Raw genomic sequence first — 21,905 nt, forward strand, 5'->3', positions numbered from 1 at the left:
GGAATTTCAGTTCTTCCTAGTACAGACCAGAGTTGTTATGTAGTCTCTATTCTCCCAAGCCCAAAGCAGTACAAGCTCTCAGACCCCACGCAAAGACCTCCCAGCTCTTCTCTGTTTCCGCAGGGCTGGGACTCGAACCCAGGGGCTTTGGGGCAGGCAATTTAGTACTGAGCTAACATCCCCAGCCCTTGCTTCTTCTTTGGGGACAGGGTCTCACTACTTTGGAGCACAGGCTCCAACTCTTGACCCTCCTGCACTGAACATGAGTGGAACAGTAAGAGCTGTGTGCCTCCACGTCCAGTCATCTTTCCTGCGTCCAATCTCCTCCCTCTCCAAGCATGCTCCACACTTAACACATTCTCTGCTTTCTATGGACCAGTTTCTCAGCACAAATGATACAAACCAGCCAAGAGGTAGCCATGGCTGCAAAATAAAGGGTTCTTCCCACTATTCATATAAGCTCTCCAGCCACCTCACACTCTATCACTGGATTCTCACTCCCTAAACATAACATACAAGTTTCATGCCTATGCCCACGCTGTTCCTTTTGCTGGGAAACTCTATTTTGTTCTTAAGCAAGACCCAGGATGGTGCAGGTTGCATAAACCAGTTTATGTAAGGGACGCCCCCCCTGCCAGGGTTGGATAGTGCACAACCTTTCCAGGATGGCCTGTTTCCACCCTCCATGACCTTGAAGGCTTTCTTGGAAGACCTCGCAACTCTTAGAAACCCACTGCGCCTCTGGGTCCTACGTCAACTTCTCTTCACAAGAAAAGTTAACAGCATGTGGAACAGCTTCTGTGGGTAGAAGAGGGCTCACTCAGGAAGGATGCAAATGTGTGTTGAGATGAAACAAGACTGGTGAGTTGTGAGGCTGGGACATAACTAAGCGGCTGGACCCTTGCTTAGCAGGTGACGGTTAATGTCAAGTGTCGGAGAGGACTGACGGACGAGCGGACTTTGGCTTTGTTCAGCGGATTCCTGGTCAAAGGACTCATTTGAGCTGCCACAGGCTGCCAGGGACCGAGGGACGCTAACATGGCAGCTGAGGAGACCAGTGAGGGGCTTCCTGCGCAATGTACAACATCCTCATTTGACTGTCCTCCAGCGTGTCTGGGATTACAGACACTGGCTTTCTTATACCTACAGTCAGAGGGAGAAGCCTCAAACTGGGCCATTAAGCCAAGAAAAACATGCATTTGCCTGAAATATCTGTGTATCTAGGAAACAGTTTGACTTGAATAATTGCATCCATACTTTTAAGATACGTATACACAAACGAAGCCTTACTCTATCTTCTTCTTCCCCTCCTTGGCAGCTTCTCTCTCTCTCTCTCTCTCTCTCTCTCTCTCTCTCTCTCTCTCTCTCTCCTCTCCTCTCCTCTCCTCTCTCTCTCTCATCTCTGCCTCTTCTCTTCCTGTTTTCTCTTTTTATCTAAAATCACTATTCATCCTAATGCTTCACATGAACGATCTTTCTCCCCAAACGCCCTCCGTCCTTCAAAACAAAAGTCTCACTCACTCAGTGCCCTGTTCTTGCTGACTCCTCTCCCTGTCGTCATCTTCCTCAGAATCTATACTTTTCAGACAACCCTCCTGTTTCCTTTGCTAATGGGCTCGGTCCATCACTAGCCTTCGAGTATCAACACCTACTGATGAATCATTTCAAAGCCGGTCCACTCGTGGCTCGTTTTTCTATGATCTCCCCCCACCCCAAGAAAAATCAAGGTCCCTTTATTTATATATAGAAGTTAATTTCATTGCATGATCGGGGCACCAGGGAAGCAGTTCCCATCTGTGAAGTGAAAACATAAAACCGTGTTGCCTTACGTGAGTGCCATAACCGAACACACCAAAACATGACAATGAGTTCCCCGAGGTGTTTCTTTTCCAAGCGTAGGTCTTGGATTTCACACCAAGGTGGCATACTGGTCGTGGGCTCTGCTACTAGTCCACTGTATTTACTCCTAAGAGTGATACAGAACTCTTGACTCCCTAGAGGAAGAATATTCTGTGGAAGCAATCAATCCACTGCCGTACCAACAAACACCACCGTCCCTAAGCATACCCAGGCCCATCAGGAAAAGATTACAGGGTACAGCCTTGACTTGAAAGTGAATGGCGAGAAGAAAAATTAAAACAGAGAGTGACTGGAGAGGGGGAAATCTCCAAAGAGCTATCCAACAAAGGGTAATAGAGATTACACAGTTTGGGTTTTATGCCCAAAATGGCTGTCTCCTCTCAAAGTCCAACTTTAGTTCTGCTTATTCCTCCCACCAAATATGCAAAATAAACTCACTTGTTCTAAAAACAGAAAAGTGTTATCGCCATTAAGAGGTAAGTATGAATCCAGGAAAGATTCAAGTGTTTTCCTTTCATCCTAGTAAAGGCGGGTGGGGGTGGGGGAAATACTTCAACTACCGAATCTTGTTTCTGGGTTTGGAGAAGTTTCAATTTTTCTTCTCTCCCAAGGTAATAGTTGTTGGTGTTTTCTTCCTCACACTGAAGACCCTCTGAATGAAACCGTAAATCTTTAATACCACACAGTGGACAGGAATGTGCTAGGCCAGTACTTGATTGGAAAAGAGAGAAGAAAAGGGCACCGACATCCATTATTCAGAGTCCAACGCTAAATTAGCCTCCTTTATAATTCGGCAATTCCATCCCAGCACACATTATGCCAGGGGCAGGGTGTGCAGAATGTGTGGGCAGTGTGCAGCAGACCACATTTCTACGGAACGAGACATCATCATCTTTTCAAACACCACCCGTATTGGCACACATTTCAAAGTGCTCTTAGCTCAAATTGAATTGTCGTGTAAATTATTGTATATTAGCAATAAAAGTTTAGAGAAATCTAGTTAGAAGATTGCTATTTGCTTAGAATTAAACTACAAAGCCTGGGGGGTTTTTTTTTATCCTAAAAGGTGAGGCCCACGCACTGGCTGGCTGTGCCTGGGAAAGAGGGGCGGGGTTGGGGACCCACACATCCCTCCCTGGGTTGGAGCGCCAGGGGCCTCGTGGGACAGGAACAAGCCTGGCAGGGCCACCAGGCAGACAGGACGGAGACCGGACGGACGGACGGCACGGATGGACGGACGGACGGGACGGGACGGGACGGACTGGACGGGCAGAGAAGCAGTGCGTCCTACCCGGAGGGCTCCCTCCCAGGGACGGCGGAGTACCTGCTCCGGTCATCCAGGCTGCGATTGTCGGCGGCTGCTGCGCGCCAGTCGGGCAGCGTGCTGGCGCACAGCACCACCATGGACACGATCACGAACACCACGGACACGCTGGCCAGGATCTGCGCGGCCAGCGACGACGTGGGCTCCTCGAAGGTCCGCCTCATGCGCTCCAGCCAGCGCCGGGAGGGAGCCGCCTCGGGCCCGGCAGGGCGAGCCTGCTCGCGGCCCAGCTCGTCCGCCGCGTGGAAGGTGTGGGTGTCGGACATGCGGTCGTCTAGGCGGCGCTGGCAGCAGTACTCCAGGTGCGCGCCCTCCAGGCCCCAGTAGATCATCTCGTTGTAAAAGGAGAGCTCGCACATCCGCGGCGCGAAGCGCAGCTTGCCGTGGCCGCGCACGTACAGCAGGATGAAGCCGAAGGCCTCCGAGTGCCGGTCGAAGAAGTACTCGTTGCGCTCCCGGTCGTAGTCGTCGCACACCTCGAGCACGTCGCGCTCCGAGCGGCAGCCGTGCAGCCGGCTCACGCGGCGCAGCGGGAAGTCCTTGAGCAGCTCCCGGGACAGCGAGTACCGGGCGCCGCCCACGTTCAGCACCACCGAGGCCGCCCCGCCGCGCACGAAGGTCATGGCTGGCCGCCCCGGGGGGCCTGGCCACCGCGCGCACAGGGTGGCCGCGCCGTCGGGGCCCGCGCTCCCCCGGGGGCTCGCGCCCCGCGCCGCCTGGGTTCCCCTCCGCGGTGTCAGTGCCGCCGCCGCCCCGCGCTCCCGGGTTCGTCCTTCGGAGTCCGGGTGGGTGTCCGCGGCTCCAGGTGGTGCCGGCCTCCCGGAGGGCGCGCGTTAGCCGAGGCGCCGTGGGCAGGGCTCCACCGGTCCCCGGTGCACGCAGCCCGGCCGCCGTCCAGAAGCGAGAGGCAAAGTGAGCGGGCTCAGCGGCGGCGGCGGCGGCGGGGAGCGGGCTCCGGGAGGCGGGGGCGGGGCCTCCCTCGCCGTCCTCCCTCGCCGTCCTCCTCCTCGCCCGCCGGCTCCGCGCGCTCCGCTCCCTCCGCGCGCACCTCCTGCCCGCCCGCGCCCGCCCGCACCTCCCGGCTCGCTCGGGCTGGGATTCCCCGGCGCCCCGCCCCGGACCTCGGGCTCCCCGCCTCGTGACGCCGTGCGCCCCCGCCCGCAGTGGCCGGGAGGGCTGCGCGGGGCGTTGATGCTAATAGCTGCGGGAAGCCCCGGGGCCATCGGGATGACCCGCACACCTCCTCCTTCCACCCGGGCTCCTTTAAACCGTCCCCGAGGGGAGGGGCGGGAGGGATGGGGGCAGAGGTGAGGACCAAGGTGCGGGGTTTGAAGTAGGGAGCAGACGGCGTCTGGATGAGCCATTGCCAGAGACTGTTCGGAACCCGGGTCGGCTCCTAAGGCCGCCCCAAAGGATTTCTTAAAGCGAGCAACCGAGTCGCGGCTTGGCCTGCCGACTTTGCGCTTCCCTCTCCGCGCGTGGGGCGCCCCACGTGCGGTGCGCTCCGAAGGCGGCCGCGCACCCCGCACCCTCCCCCCACCGGCTCCGCGCGCGATTCCCTGGGCCTGCCGACTCGCCCCACCCGCTCCCCCTCTTTCCCAGCCTCGGGTCCTGAGAGGGCGCCGACACCGCTCTCACGATGCCTCCCGTGGAGTGGGGTGGCAGTCTGGAGAGAATCTTTTCACTGGCAAAACCAGAATGTCTGGTTGCCTCCTCCTCGGTCTTGCGTTCTCCTTTTCGTGCTCTCTCGATGTCCACTCCTCCCCTCCCCCGTTGCACCCCCCAAGCGGCTGCGGCACCGGCCCCCCAAAGGCGGAGACCGTCTTAAAGCTTGGTGAAGCCAACTACACTGTGCAAAGCCACGGGGAGCGGGGGTTCGACTTGGCAGGCATTATTTTAAACATCAGTTCACACATCCGACACCCGCAGCCCAGCCCGTCAAAGGCAAGAGACAGGTGAGTTGTATGTAAGGGAGACGATGTTCGGATGCAAAGCAGACACTGGAAGAAAAAAAATAAATAAGGAGGGTGAAGGGGTGGGCTGCGGTCCTGCGACCACGGAGTACCGGGGGAAGGAAGGGTTTTACTTTCCTCTCCACTTTCCTTAATTTTGTAGGACTGCCCCGCGCCCGCTAGAGGTCACCATAAAGAGCCATTTGCTCTGGTTCTCGGGTAGATACTTCAGGAAAACACAGCCGCTTTTGCAAATTTGAGTTCTGCCTCTTGACAAAGTCACCCTCGGTGGTTCTTAAGAGAATGAAAATCTCTGTAAGCTGTTTATCCCTAGACTCGGACGATTTTTTTTTTTAAAGCACTTAATGTGATTAAAAGCTCAGAAGCAAGAGTTGTTTATCTGCTAAGTAGCTACTAGCGAGGAAAACATCCTGAAGGAAGTGAATTCGATACAGAATGGCAAGGAGGTGTTGGCGGTGAGTTGGCAGAAAGGGCGAAGGATTCCCGGGAGCGACTGTAAAGGAAGCTGGTGCATTTGTCTGGCCGAAACAATAGGAGTTCCGCGACCTGTGCCCGCGCCTGGGCTATCAGCAGTGGGATCCCTGAAGCTTTAATGACCCAAAATGTGGCCACATGAAAGCCTTAGTTCAGGAAGATGCTCCGCTCTGTGAGTTCTACTAAGGAAAAGACCCTTTCAGAGAGCCAGGAATAGAAACCCCAACCTCCTGTCGGTAAAAATGAAGGCCAGATAGGAGAAACCCAGGCCAGTATCTAGCCGGTCTTAGTAATGGATAGATAGATATATCATAGGACAGTGATGAAAGAGAGAAACCAAAGATTAGCAGGTGAGAGCCAGCCAAGAGCCTGGCTTCACACCAGAAAGAGCAAATTCATCAGGAAGTTGTTAAAAAATACTTTCTAAAAGCATCCTAAGCAACAGAATAGCTATTGTGTTGGTTACTTGCTTGAACATTACTAAATTTATTTCCTGTGCTCCCTATTCCAAGTCCCTTTGCAGTCTGCTGTTGGAAGCAGTTAGAGAAATACCTCTTTTTAAATTAAATTTGAGCCTAAAAAACAAATTAATTTGGTGACAATGCAGTTTGTTTCATAAGTATGTTTTTCACAACACTTCTTGGCGAGATAGGTTTAAATCATTTCATTTGTTTTGAATGCAATATTCTTAGTTGATTGTAATATCATTAGCCACTATGGCAACAGCTATACCCAAATCCTTTTCTTAAACAACGTGTACAGAAAGATGCAGAAATGATGGGTTTGTCTCAGTATAATCTGGTTTAAAAAAACATTCTTAAGAACAATCCTCTTTCGTTGTACTCTGAGAAGAGGATTATGCTGAGAATTATTACACCTGAGCTCTTGTCGGGGTTCAGGATGGTATCTAGGGCCCTCATATGTAAATCCCTGGCATGCATTAAAGTTTAAAAGCATCAGGCAGGGTTTGAGTTTGAAAGAATCTAGAGGTTTTTCACTCTCAGTTTACCAACCCAGGCGGGTGTGGCTGGAACTTGCTGGCGATCCTCTAGCCACAGAAGCAGGACAGGAAGAAGGCTTAAGCCACGGCCATCTCCAGCATCAGGACTGTCATCACAGACTTCTACCCATCCCTACCATTCTTTCCTGCCATGGTTATCCCATCCGATGCCACCAGACATTCTGTCCGTTTTCCCCAGGACATCCCTAGTTCACACTCTAAAAGGAAACCAGGGCATGGTGGCATGTGCCTCTGATCCCAGCACTCAGAGGTATAGGCAGAAGGATCAGAAGTTCAAGGAAGCTACATGCTGAGTTAGGGTTTGGGGCCAGCCTGGGCTACAGGAAACCATTCTTTGCTAGCACATGCACACACACACACATACATACACACACACACAGACACACACACACACACACACACACACACACACACACACCATCTCCCAAAACCTGGAAATACAGCTTAGTTGCTAACATGTTTGCATGCACGAAGTACAAATCACATAAACTGGGCTTAGTGGGACATTCCTGTAATCCCAGCATTCAGAAGTTCAGATTGGTCGGGCAGTTGTGGCGCCCACCTTTAATTCCAGCACTCGGGAGGCAGAGGCAGGCGGATCTCTATGAGTTCGAGGCCAGCCTGGTCTACAGAGCAAGTTCCAGGACAGGCACCAAAACTACACAGACAAACCCTGTCTCGGGGGGGAAAAAAAAAAAAAAAAAAAAAAAAGAAGTTCAGATTGTCCAGAATGACTGTTGGGGTCATCATCCTCCATTCAAAGCTGGCCGCACTGTTTATTTGCCAAGTGATACATAACAAGTCCCTTAACCTTTGAACCTCAGTTTTTCATGCATAAAATGAAGATAAGGATACTTATATTAAAAGGGCGATATGAGTGTTATATGAGATAGATAATGTCAGGACATTAGATAGCTCAGTGCATGGCACTGGAAAAATTACATTTCATGTATGTTTCCACTAATCCAAATAAGCCATATCATTGTAAAGTGAATGATTCATATACAGATAGACCCCTCCACGAGTAAAGTAACATGAAACATCAAACATTCATTAAAAAGTTCTGTTCTTTATACTGCTAGCTCTGGGTTCAATGTGAATTCCTACGCCCCTGGTGTGGAGAGGGGCTGTGCCCTGCCCTAAATGACTCCATGTTATGCAAAGCAGAGGTTTTTCATGCTGTGCCTTGCCCCGAGAGACTCCATTTTACAAGTAGCTGTTGAGTCCATCTTGGGTACAGACACAAAAGCAGGCGGATTCTGCATCTTGGTAGACACATCAGCACCATCTGTCCAGTCCTGCACCACTATGAGGCATCTCCTGAGGAACAACTTGTTCCTAAACGCAGAACAGGTGCCACCCTCCAAAATTATCTACGAACCTGGAACTGCCGGGACCTATGACCATAGTCAGATCCTCCTGGGGACGGGGAAGGTAGCTCGCAGGTTAACGTGCTTAGTGTGTGAACGTGGAAGGCTGAGTTGGGATCCCTAGAGCCCACATAAAGCCAGACACAGGAGCGTTTGCCCGGTCTCCCAATGTTCCTATGGTAAGATGGGAGGCAAGACCGGAATCCTTGGAAGCTCACAGGCCAGCTAGCCTGGGATATACAGCAGCAAATGAGAAACTTGTCTCAAACAAGGTGAAGGTGAAGACCCATACCGGAAGTTCTCCGACCTCGATGAATTTACTGTGGCAGGCACACACCTGTACTCACACACATGAATGAGGATATTTACATATACAAACACACATCTTACATACATACACACCAAAAAAGGATGAAAACGGGTCCAAGAATTTACTGGGCACAACAGGCTAAGGAAAGGCTGTAGCACCCTCACCTGTACCCAGAAAGAGGACATCTAACAAGCCTTTAATCCCAGCTCCCAGGATGTAGCATGAATCTTAGCGAGTCTTATTAATTAAATAAACCTGGGGCCACTTATTGGGGTGAAATGCTGGATAATCAGAGAACCAGAACAAGCCACAGCTACCTCACCTCACCGGATCCTCAGCTGGTCTTGTTTCCTCAGACTGGAGGCCTCTGAGTCCTCATCCAGAATGGGTCTCAGCTGAACTGCTGCTTAACCAGGCCAAATGCTTCACCAGGCCAAATGCTTCTAGCTTCTGGTCCTCACGCCTTATATACCTTTCTGCTTTCTACCACCACTCCCTGAGATTAAAGGCTTGCTTTCTGGGATTAAAGGCATGATGAGTCACCATGCTTGTCTGTATCCTTGAACACATGGATTTCTGCCTCTGGAATGCTAGGATTAAAGACGTGTGCTACCACTGCCTATCCTTTATGTTTAATATTGTGGCTGTTCTGTCTCTGACCCCAGATAAGTTTATTAGCATGCACAATATTTGGGAGAATACAAGACCACACCAGGAGGTGAGTTCAAGGCCAGCCTAGTATACATATAGAGTTGCTGGACAGCCAGGGCTAAATTGAGAATCCCTGTCTCCAAAGAAAAGGGGAAAAAAGCAAACAAACAAAAAAAAAAAAAGAACATTCAATGCTTCATAGATGTCCTACCTGTCATCTGACCACCGGGCAGGTGACTCCCTACTGTCCCACAGACTTAGCTAGCCTAGTCTCCGCAGGTGGCACAGGCTGTGCATGCAGCTGTCTGGATCTGACTTGCAGTGGCCTCCGTGATCCCACATTGCATTTCTGCAGCTTGACTTGACCCTGAGGCCCAACTCACCGTTGACCCCAGCAGCTACCCTGGGGTGCTGACTCAGCGTGACTCAGCAGCTCTGGCACATCTCTAACAGGTTGGTTATCTGCTTCCCCCACTACCACCCCTGGTCCCCTGCAGAGTTTTCTTTTACATCCCTCCCAGATCCTCAACCTGGCCTGGTGGAGACTCCTAATACTCGCTGTGTAGCTCACACGCCTGTGCGTGCGTGCGTGTATTTACTATGTAATATGTGGTCTAAGACTTAATATCTGTAACTAAAATTTGAATAAAAGAACCCGTGTTCATTTCGGCTGGCAGTGGAGGGAATTGGGAGTCCCTGCCAAAACTGCTACCAGTAAAATGGATGTACCTCGTGATTTGATTGTTTTTCAAGGAGCTTTGATACTGTCGATGGATAGGAGTGTGCTCATTTGTATTTCTGACATAGTGTGCTCATGACGACTGGGTCCCGTGTGACTGGCTGTACTCAAGCACTCCGAACGCCCTGCTGGCCCAGAGCTTTGGAAAGGGAAAAGCCCTGGGCGCTACTATTCTATACAGCGTGCATAGCAATTCTGTCCGCTTTTAAAGGCCCCTGCTCTGCTGTTAATTCATATTCCTGGGTACTGTACTATAAAATAAAAAAATGAAATAAGTTAAAAAGCACTTCTTTAAATGAAGACAGAGCCTTCTAACTTGCCTGTTTTTATGTAATGAAAGACTGTAATGACTTGCCCAATATACACAGTTACCCCTGTATAAATAAGTGCTGTAATTTTGGGGAACAGTGGTTTATGCTAGACTCCACACAGTACCCTCCTCTAAAGAATTCTAGGCTTGGGGGACTAGAGAGATGGTTCAGTGGTGAAGAGTACTGGCTGCTCTTCCAGAGGTCCTGAGTTCAATTCCCAGCAACCGCATGTGGCTCACAACCATCTGTAATGAGATCTGGTGCCCTCTTCTGGCCTGCAGGCATATTTGCAGGCAGAACACTGTAGACATAATAAATAAATAAATCTTTTTTAAAAAAGTTTGATTCCCAGCACCCACATGGAAGCTCAGAGTGTTACTCCAGTTCCAGAAGATCCAGTACCTTCTGTTGTCCCAGGGCACTACAAATGTGGTACAAATGTAATATTCAGGCAAAACACCTATACACGTAAAAACAAATCAGATATATATATGTATATATTTGTATATGTGTATATATATATATGTGTGTATTTGTATGTATACATATATACCAATATCACACACTGGTGTTGCGGTAACGCCCGCGTTACCAATACCCATTCACCATGTCTGAGTGAGGGGCTGCGGATTAAAAAATAGAGACGAGACAGCGAGTCATTCGCCATGGCTGAAATGCCGAATGCCAAATGCCGTTTATTGAAAGAGGGAAGAAACCTTAAATACAGGCTTACAGCACAATAGAGGATCCCTGGAGGGCAGAAGTTCGCTACCCAAAGTTCTACATTCTTGCATCTAAGCTGTTTACACCAAATGCAGGATAAAGTACAAAGAACCTCTGGTGATCTCTCTGGTGATCGTTAGGTGATCATTAGGTGAGAAGGAAACCATCAGGGAATCTGAATAGGGAGGACATCTGGTCAAGGTCAGCAAGCAAGGCAGCAGCCACTCACAGTCGGGGGCCGGGGCCCACACACTGGGTAATCATTTGATTGTTTCATTTAAAAAAGAAAAACAGCTGGACAAGATGCAAAACATTGACAATCTCCACTACACCGGAGGCTGAGGCAGGAGGATCGGAAGTTTGAGGCCAGCATGCGCAGTGTCCAGCGACCCTCTCTCACAAGTGAAGAAGACATTGATGGATGTTGTTTCTTAAAAGATGTGTAAAGTGGATGCACAGGCAGTGATTTCTTAGCCGAGAAACAGGAGAAGGAGAAAGACATCGAGGGTACTTAATTGATTATTGTGAGCACTCGCCTTTTCTCACTGTGCAGTGGTTACATTTTTAATTTTAAGAGATTAAAAACTGGAGCTGGTGACATGACTCGGCAGGTTAAAAATCACTTGTCACACAAGCCTGACAACCAGTTTGATCTCTGGTACCCATGGTAGAAGGAAAAGACCAGCTCCTGAAAGTGTGCCCATGGTGCTTGTGTACGTACACACACACACACACACACACACACACACACACACACACACACACACAGAATAAATACAACAAAGTAAAAAGCTTGTTGAAAAATGTCAGGACATATCTTCCTACAAGGTTACCTTCTGTTTAGGGCGTCCTTGTTGCATTTCAGTACTGGGCATTGAACCAAAGGTCTTGCACATGCTAGGCAAGTGCTGGGCCACCAATCTGTACCCCCAGACTCCTCCAGCCCTGTGGTAGTTTGAAAAAACATGGCCCCCAAAGGTAGTAGCCTTGTTGGAGTAGGTGTGGTCTTATTGGAGGAAGTGTCACTGTGAAGGCGGGCTTTGAGGTCTCATATAAGCTCAAGCCACGCCCAGTGAGTCAGACGCTTCCTGTTGCTTGTGAGTCAAGATACAAGGACTCTCAGCTACCGCTCCAGACCATGTCTGCCTGTGTGGTGCCGTAACAGTACTGGACTAAACCTCTGAACTGTAAGTGAGCCACTTCAATTCAATATTTTATAAGAGTTGCCATGGTCATGGCGTCTCTTCACAGCAATAGAAACCCCAAGACAAGCCCATGCTTGCTGTGTCCTCCATGTCAGTAATCCTTGACACCTGAGGCTCCCTTTGCTTAGCATACTGTCTCAGAGCATCTGTTATTGGCTCCTCATTGAAGTTTGGATGCAAATGTCACTTCCTTAGCCATTCCCTGGCCATTAGCATAGTCATCTGCTTTTTCATTTCCTTAACCTTATTTAAAACACACACACACACACACACACACACACACACACACACACACACACACCTAGGGCTAGGGAGCTAGCTTGGTGGATACATTGCTTGTTATACAAGGGTGAGGGTTAGAATTAAGACCCCCAGGATCCACATGAAAACCGGGCAGGAACAGTGGCTCACGATCCTATCCCCCAAGTGGTGGGTGGAGACAAGGGATCCTTGAGGCAAGCTCTGATTGGCTAGACCAGGAGAATTGGCAGGCTCCGGGTTCAAGGAGAGACCCTGATCCAGTAAATAAGATGGAAAGTGATCGAGGGAGACACTGGGCATCAACTTCTGGCCTCCATGCATGCACACATGTACACTCACACATGAGAATATGCACACAAGCCCCCCACCCCACCCCACACATACCAAAGCAATTTAATTTGTCTAAACCTATAGAAGATCCAACATCAAGAATAAACTTTAGTATGAACTAGTGATTACGGTGTGCCCATGCAGAGCCCTCAACTGTGAAAAACCCTGGTGTGAGATGTTGGTTATGGGGGGAGGCTGTTCCGTGGGAATGGGGGGGGGGTGACAGATGTCTGCACATCCTCAATTTTGTAGCACATCTAAAACTATTCAAAATGTAAACTTTGAAAAATCATCTTGCTCATTCACCTGTTCCTTGCTGAGCATCTGCCTTCCCAACAGACTTCTCTCTCTTCCTTTGAAAGCGGGGACCCGGGGACCAGTTCTCATCCACAGCAGCTTCTAGGCTAGTGCCTTTCTCCTTTCCAGAGTGCAGTAACTGCCGAGTGAAGGCATACATGACGATTGCTGTTTGCTTAAACACTGCTCTCTGAGTGCTGCGCTGGTACCGGAAACGAGGCTGGAATTAGACATCTGGGGAAATCTGGGCTTTTTCTGAAAGCCACTTCAGTTTTGGCGTATGGGTGGAGATGGTGGCGCTGCGTTTCCTCTGGGCCTGTGGTGGCTGCAGCTTTAAGCATGGGTTTGACAGGCTCCCACCCTGTGTCACCCAGTCCTGGTTTCACTCCCTACCCAGCAAATGTTCCAATCAGAAAAGTTCCTGGACTCAGTTCCAGTCAGTTCTGGGTCCCCTCACCCCAGTGCTGCTCCTGGAGAGGAACTGATGTGGGAGTCGACCAGTGCAAAGAAAGAAGAACCATCCAGAACCGGTGGACGTTCACCGATTCAAATAGGCACGTTATAGAGTACAGCTCAAAGCCGTTACACTAATATAGGTGTGTGATATATATATATATATATATATATATATATATATATATATATGTATGTATGAATGAGCTGGGTGTGATGGTATTATTCCTACAATCTCGACACTTGAGAGACTGAGGCAGGAGGATCCAGAGTTCAAAGCCGACACGAGCTACATGGCAATATTCAGTCTCAAAAATGTAAAAAAGGGAGATGGCTCCCGAAGCTAAGAGCACTTGATGCTCTTGCAGAGGATCTGGCTTGGTTCCAGCACCCATCTGGCAGCTCACAGTCACCTGATGCAGATGAGCTGATGCCCTCTTCTGGCTCCTTAGGCATGCAGTGCACATACATGCATACAGCTAAAACAGATATGAACATAAGCCAAAAATGAATATTTAAAAAAATAAATAAACTGAAGAGAATTGGGCTGGATTCTGGAGGTTCTGTGTCTTGGCTTAGGAACTAAGCAAGTGTCCCTGCATGGCAGACTGGCATCTCAAGAGACCCGCTTCAACCACTTGCCTGGTCTTCAAGGGGAGACAGCTTCCAGCAAAGGCAACCTTGAGCCCAGACAGGAAGGAAGTGGGAAACCCTGGCAGGAAATGGGAATCCCTCATCCTGCCCTTTTCCACACGGTGCCACATTCAGACAGCCCAAGGGAGGATTCCATGCAGAAAGAAATCAGAGACGTTTTCACAATGAATGGAGTTTCCCACTGTGTTCTATTCATTCTGTGAAAAGTACAAGCGCCTTTCCCCACGCTGATGAACCAAGATTAACTCGTTTAGGAGGTAGTAGCTTTTAAAACTCCTGCTGTTCTTACCGTCTGTCCTCCTAGCCGGCTACGTCCAGCCCACCATCCCAGCCCTCCTCCCCTGTGCCCAGAGCTATCAGTTCTGCCTCAGGAATGACTGAGCCAGGGGCTTGGCTGCAGCCAAGCTTGTGGCGTTTCCGGAAATGATCTTCCCTTTGTAGACGCAACCAAATTAGCATCAGCCCCTCGAGTAACAACAGATACACTCTTCAACAGCAACTACATTTCCCCTCCAAGTACAGGATTTAAAATGAAGTTTTGATAGTGTTCGATTTAAGAATTTCAGTTCCGGTTTGTCTGGCTCCAGAAAGAAGATTTTTTTTGTTTTGGTTTGTTTTGGTTTTGTTTAGTTTGGTTTGCTTGAGGGGAGGGGAGCTGTTTGTTTGTTTGTTCTTTGGTTTTTAAGGGCAAGATCTCACTCTAGCTCTAGCTGGCTTCAAATCCCTTCAGCCGCAGCTTCTGTGGTTCCTGGTTTCAGACTTATCTGTTTGCTTAGGTAGGTGTTGGGATTCCAAACCCCGCCCAAATGTTCAGCTGGGAATGTGGCCGGACTCCTCCCATTCCAGACCCTGCCCAAAGAAACCCAGCCAAGCAGCGGCTCCTCCCCCGAGCCCCTCAAGACCACGCCTACAGGGTATTTAAGGTTCGGTCATAGACCTTCCAAGTGGTTTCTTCTTTTCCCCAGAGACCATCCAGGGATGCTTTGCTCATTAAACCTGTTAATTCAGTTTGATTGGGCTATTGAATCCGTGGAGTTACCCACTTCTGGGGGGGATATATTTTTAAAAAGTGCTTACCAGTAGGGGCTCAGGCTGGCCTTGAGTTCCCTATTTAGTTGAGAATGACCTTGAACTCCTAATCTCCCAGCTTTCACTTCCTGAGTGTTGGGATTTCAGTGTTTAGTGGGAGATAAAGATCGTTCAGTTCTGATGTGTGTGATCCCATTGCCTTTCTGTGAGAAGAAACCACAAGGATTTGCCTTAGTTCACTGAGACATTCTGACAGATTAGCAAAAAAAAAAAAAAAAAAGCTCAGTGGAAAAGTGCCTGTGATTTCTCTTTGGTTTGAGAAGGCGGGGGTTGGGGTAGGGTCTCACACTTTCTCAGACAACCCTCAAAGGTCTGGATTCAGTTCATTCCCAACCTGCTGAATAATAGGTGTGTCAGCACCTGAGACTAACCAGGAGCAGATACTGCTCTAGACAGGTTTGCACATGTGTTGTTACTGTTACATTTGTGTAGAGGACAGGGCATCTGTGTAGAGGCCAGAGGATAATTGGTAGGAGCCATTCTCTCCCAGTATGTGGGTTCTGGGGATGGAAATCAGGTCACCAGGCTTCCAGTGGGTACCTTTACCCCCTAAGCCATCTCCCCGCCCCTAACTTGCAGTCTTTATTTTATTTATTTATTCACTCCTTTATTGAGATGGATTCTCCCTTTGCAGCCCTGGCTAGCCTGGAGCTCCCTATGTAGAACAGACTAGCTTCAAACTCACAGAAATCCTATTGCCTCTGCCTTCTGAGTGCTGGGATTAAAGATGTGAGCCACAAAAGAACCAACCAAACAATACTGAGGCTGGATGGTGGTGGCGCACGCCTTTAATCCCAACACTCAAAGGCAGAGGCAGGCGGATCTCTGAGTCCGAGGCCAGCCTGGTCTACTGAGTGAATTCCAGGACAACCAAGGCTACACAGAGAAACCCTGTGTCAAGAAAAAGATAAACAAACAAACAACGATGTGAGCCACTGTGCCCATCTAACTTGCAGGTTAGATTTTAAAGGTGGTTTTGAGAAGATGTATTTTGGTTAGGATAAGCCTGAATCAGGCCTGAGTCAGGGAGCAGAGTCTGTGCCCCAGCAAGAGACGAGACAAGGACCTGCTGTGGCTCTCTGTGCTTTGCAGGGTTCTCCCATGCAGCCTCCTGGGTGACTTAAGAGGCAGTCTGGAAAAGGCATCTTTGCTGGCCGCAGGAGCCATACCCTCTGCTTAATGTTTGCTAGGACTTCATGTCTTCCCGGGAGGATTTTTCCTTTCCAGAGAGAAGTAATCACAAACAGGAATCTCTGTAGCCGAGGAGCTTTTTGTACCCTTTCACGGGCTCCTCTTGTGATGGATGAAACTGCAGGAACAATCAGAGCAGATGTCAGCGTAAATCTCAGGAAGGAGAAGGAAATCGGCTTGCCAAGTCCTCCGAGGATGCCCAGGCATCCCCGCCTCCAGGTACAGAGTGTGTTTAACTTGGACAGTCGTAGAGGGATTAGCGGACGCTCGATAGCTGTTCCAGGGGTCTGTTCCAATAGCAATGGATCCTTGCAGAGAGACAAATTGTGTGTGACGTCTGTGGAGTCAGTGCTTACTCAAGACTTGGAATTTACAGTTCACTGTACTTTCACCCCAGTCTCCAGCTCAGGAGTGAGATTTATTTTCTGTATAGATTAGACATTACCGAGACATCCTGACTTACAATACCCCGAAGGAAACTCCAGTTTTCATGGTGCCAGGAAAACTGAATTTTCTCAGGCTGTGAAAATACGAAGTGTACAGGAATATTGGCATGGCATTTGAATCGGGCCTTTTGGGTGTCTGTAGAGGAATGTTCCAGGCTGCCCTCAACTTTACTGACTTGCTAAAGCATCGGAGAGGCTGCCATTTCCAGCTACTCCTGCAGGGAACGTCTCAGCTCATCTTCGCCCTGGAGAGGCCCTTGTTACATGTTGAAGGTGTTCTTGGAATGTGATTTAGAATACCTGACCTTTGTTCAGTATTTCAGAAAGAGGTAGAGTGTTCGTCAGTCAGTCTCAGTTGAACAAATGTCCTTTCGTTCTTTCTTTCTTTTGGGTCCCCCCACTCTCTTCCATTACAGGACTGAGGTTGAGACGGTGTCTTATTAGGTTGTCCAGACCGGCCTTAAATTCATTCTGTAGCCCAGGCTGACCTGAAACTCTTGATCCTCCTGCCTCAACCTCCTGGGAAACTGGGATGACATATTTGCACCACCAAGCTGGGCTTAACCAAATGTCCTGAGAGCTGGACATCACTTGATGCTGGCTCTCTCTTCAGTCAGACACAAGCCTTTCCTGTGAATACACCATTCTAAACAGACGAACGCGCTAAACACTCAGCAGAGGTGACAGAGAGCAGCAGATAGCCTAGAACAGAGATTGGTAAACTAGTACCTGCTTTTTTGTTTGTTTCTTTTGTAATGCTAGAGGCAAAACCCAGGGCCTCACATACACCAAGTTCAGCCATGTTCCCACTGTTGTTTTGTGTAGTTGCTTAGTTGTAGCGGGCCGCTGTTCCAGCTTTGACCTTGAAGCATGGCCCCCTAGTGTGGCCCCAGGTAACTGCCACACCTGCCTATGACCTGCCCCTGGGGCGTGGCCAAGACAAGACCCCTTAAGACCTGAGATGTGCCTGCTCTCTTGGTTCCTCGGGATCCTGGATGCTGGATTGCAGACCAAGCCAGAGTTCTCCAGAGAATCCCGCTGGACTGCACCTCACCTCTCCTGGATCCTGTAACTGACCCCTCAGTGGCTGTAAGTTACTCCTAAAATAAACCTCTTTTAATTACCAGATAAACTATGTGGAATTGCTTTGTTAATTGCAGCTATACTTAGTTCTTTAGTTAGCTTGGTTGGTTGTTTTTTTTTTTTTTTTCACTATGCATCCATTATTAGCCTTGAACTCAAAGCAATACACTTGCCTCAACCTGGGATTACAGGCCTGTTTCCAATGGCATATTTTTTAGGACTTGTTTTATTATTAGTAGTAGTAGTGTGTTTGTGTGTATATATGTGTGTGGAAAGGGAGGTGAAAGATGTGTGTGGCACATGTGTGGGATTAGAGAGCAGAGTTTTTGAGTCAGTTTTTTCTTACCTTTGTGGGTTCTGAGGATCAAACTCAGGTTACCAGAGCAAGTGCCTTTTATATACTGAACCATCCTTCCAGCTCCTAAATGACCTGTCTTTCTAAATAAAGTTTATTTGACACGTGACTACACCCGTCACTCATTCTTTTAGAAGTGTTTATAATGATGCATACTCCAAGGGTAGGGCCTGAATAGTTGACTATACAGTCTTCAAGGCCTATAGCATCTACTCTCTGCCCTTTGTAGAAACAGCTCTCTATCCAATCCCATCTCCAGAAGAAAATGAGGGAACGCCGCACGCACGCACGCACGCACGCACGCACGCACGCACGCACACTGCATGCCATGAAAAAAGAAAACCTTCCCTGAAGGGCCACTAGGAGGCATGAGAAGAACAGTGGTCACAACAGGAAGTTAAGAGATGGCCCCAGCGCTCTCCTGGCCCATGGTAGAAACACTCCTAGCAAGATACATCGCCCTGAGGAAGAGTGCAACCAGGCTTATCAGGGCACTCAGAAATAATCTTTGAACAGTCAAATAGGACAAAAACCAAGGTCGAGCCGCAGGGCAGAACACCGGGGACATCAGGGAGAGCCTTTGGGAAATGTGGCCCAAGTGACAGGAAGCCCAGAGGCCAGGGCTGGAGTCTCTGAGAAAGATCAAGAAAGTCCCAACAGGCCTGCCAGCATCTGCTTTCGAAGTCTGCCAGGGGCTCTGGGAAGGGCCTTGAAGGGCCCCAGATCCCAGTGACACCCACCAATGCCGCCACGCTTCCACATCAGAACTGAGAGCGTAAGACCTAGATTTGCACCTTGAAAGAGGCCAACCACGCTTCTCTTAGCGCATGGAAGTTGTGCCTCGCCTCCTGCTTGTCATCTGTGGCGCACACTACAAGGGTAGGCTGAGCAGCTGAGACAGTTAAGCAGACTCAAGTTCCTGCGTTCTTTTAAACAGCTCTACTTTTACATTTTTTTTTTTATTTTTTTTTTTTTTTTTGGTTTTTCGAGACAGGGTTTCTCTGTGTAGCTTTGCGCCTTTCCTGGAGCTCACTTGGTAGCCCAGGCTGGCCTCGAACTCACAGAGATCCGCCTGGCTCTGCCTCCCGAGTGCTGGGATTAAAGGCGTGGGCCACCAATGCCCGGCCAACATTTTGCTTTGTATATGCGCGCCTGCGTGTGGTGGTTTCGGTTCTTTTTGCCAATGCTCTGAGGCCGACCTAGTCTTGCACAGGCTAGGCCAGTGCTCTCCCACGGCTCGGCATCCCAGAACCCCCATGTTCCCTTTTAAAACTCCTGCGAAAACTCAGCGTGCACTTGTACGCTATAGGGAGAGGGATTGGGGGCCACACCTGGGCTTCGGGATGGGAGCCGGAGGAGGGAGTCACAAACGCACCAGAAATCTGACTCCTTCTTAGATTCTCTACATTTTCAAAAGTATAGAAGATGGACATGCTTTTTTTGGAACTCAGAGTTTTTCTGGTTTGGGATTCCAGCCCAACTCTTGTCACCGAGGTATCCCAAAGCGACACTCTCTCCTTCCTCAACAATGGTTTTTTTGTAGAATTAAGATGTTTACAGGCATGCAAACTCAAAGTAAATGTCAGGCTTCATTTTAGAAAATGCCCTTGCCCTTCTTGTATCAGGGGACGGGAATTGGCTGCAGAGGCTGAGTCTGGAGACAGTAAAGACAGTTGCACCGTTTCCTGGTCTCAGCCAGTTCCTCCAAAGCCTGCTTGAGCAGCTTTATTTCATTTGTTCTATGTTTGAGAGAGTCTCACTCCACAGCCCAAGTGTAAAGACTAGGCTGTGCCGTGGCGTAAGTTACTCCATATTGTGTGTTTTTTTTTTAATTTTTTTTTATTTTTATTTATTTATTTATTTTTTTTGCTGTTGTAGTTTGTTTGAGACAAGGGTCTCCTGTAGCCCTAGCTGGCCTTCGATTTGATAAGTAGTTGAAAATAATCTAGACCTACTGATCTTCCTGCTTCTACCTCGTCAGTGCTGGAATTACAGGCACATTTAACCAGACTGGCTTTATGTGGTACTGGGGAATTGAACCCAGGGCTATATGCATGCTAGGACAAACACTCGACAAAGTAAACTACAGCCCATTGGTTTTTTTTTGTGTGCTTGCGTGTGTGTGTGTGTGTGTGTGTGTGTGTGTGTGTGTGTGTGTGTGTGTGCGCCTAGCCACACAAGTGGCATGATGCATGTACAGACATAAGAGAACAACGTTCAGGAGTTGATTCTCTCCTAGTATCATATGGGTCGGTCTGGGGATTGAACTCGGGTCATCAGGTTTGGCAACAAGTACCGTGACCTACTAAGCCATCTTGCTGTCCCTGCTTTCTTCTTTGACACAGGGTTTCATGTGGCCCAGGTAAGCCTGGAACTCACATTGCCTCCACTTCCCAAGTGCGGAGATTACAGGGGTGTTGCCATATCCAGCATCTCCTATAAGTGACTTTCTTTTGCATACTGCATTTACAATTACTTACAGCAAGTCCCTATCATTTTTAGGAGACACAATCTCGCAGCTGACTTTTGGGTCCTCTAGCTTTTACAGTCTTTCTGATCCCATTTCTGCAGTTGTTTTAGATCTTGATTTTAATACTATTCTCCGACAAAAAGAGCCAGGGCTCCTTAAGAAAATAACTAATTCCGGGGCTGGAGTAGGAAATATACAGGCTGAACCAAGAGTAGTTTACAATGGCAGGAGGCAAAGGAATGCTTGAGGGCTGAGACTGTAGCTCAGTTGGAAGTGTTCTTGCCTGGAATCCACCAAGTCCTGGGCTCAACCCACAGCCCTGGATAACAGCGGTAAATGTCTGTAATTCCAGCACTGGGTAGGTAGAGGCAGGACGATCAGAGATTTAAGGTCATCCTTGGCTATGTGGCAAATCCAAGTCCAGCCTAGGCTATATGAGACCCTATCTCAAAAAAAAAAAGTGCTTAAAAAATAAGTAATTTGATTGAAATATAACTGTGCCATAGATGAGTCAGCTGAAAAGCTTCTAATGGTCAAAGCTAGACAGTTTGAATAACAAAGCAATATTGCATTGAACTAGAGTATAAGAAAAATAATCCATAAATCTATACTTCTATAAAGAAATGATTAAATGCATCTAGAGAAAAGATACATCTCTGCTGTAAGATAATTATAATAATTTATGTAGCTGGGCATGGTAATTTATATCTACAATCCCAGCATTCTAGAAGCTGAGGCAAGTTCAAAGCCAGATTGGGCTACGTGGCAAGTTTGAAGCCAGTCTGGTCTGCATAGAGAGGCCTTATCTCAAAAGATAATAACAGTTTGTGTATCGTGGTTTAATCAATGTCCCCATCAATGAGGTGGATAATAACTACCTAGTCCTCGAGTTGAGGCTGCTCACAGTGACTTCCTCCCAAAGCATCCAGTGTAGAAAGGTGTGTGTAGGATGGTTTGAAACAGTTTCACTGTGTAGCCCAGGCTGGCCTCGAACTCCTGGTGCTGGGATTTTGTATGTGTGCTGTCCCACCAGGTAAAACAATTATTCCTAGTACCCTGTTCCTGTCTTGGCCTTCAGCCAACAAACTCAAGCTTGTAAGGCTCCCTGCCCCAGGGTGTGATCTGAGGTTTGGTGATAATTTACAGGGCCCCCTTCCCTGCTCTGGAAACAGGCTCCATACACATGGGTAGCACCTGGGGTCCTCAATCCTGGCTCGGGCTGACTGATAGGGGCTGGCGGCTGGCCCAGTGTGGGTGAACCACTCTCTCCTGCCTATAAATCAGGAGCAGTCAATGAATCAATAAAGAGCCAGAG

At 48.8% G+C, this 21,905-nt stretch overlaps 1 protein-coding gene across 2 annotated transcripts in view; it reads right to left on the reverse strand.

The window, feature by feature from the left end:
* The window catches only part of Kcng3 (potassium voltage-gated channel modifier subfamily G member 3), a 47,111-nt gene extending 43,178 nt beyond the window's left edge, over nt 1-3,933 (reverse strand). The window contains exon 1 of one of the 2 annotated variants that reach the window (XM_006990506.4): nt 3,152-3,933. In XM_006990506.4, the coding sequence (XP_006990568.1) occupies nt 3,152-3,807 (656 nt within the window). In that variant the 5' untranslated portion in view covers nt 3,808-3,933. The remainder of the gene's footprint in view (nt 1-3,151) is intronic. The other variant, XM_006990507.4, reaches the window with a different exon arrangement.
* Nucleotides 3,934-21,905: the final 17,972 nt, after the last annotated feature.

Source organism: Peromyscus maniculatus, chromosome 22, assembly GCF_049852395.1.
Source record: "Peromyscus maniculatus bairdii isolate BWxNUB_F1_BW_parent chromosome 22, HU_Pman_BW_mat_3.1, whole genome shotgun sequence".
In the NCBI taxonomy this organism is placed as follows: domain Eukaryota; kingdom Metazoa; phylum Chordata; class Mammalia; order Rodentia; family Cricetidae; genus Peromyscus; species Peromyscus maniculatus.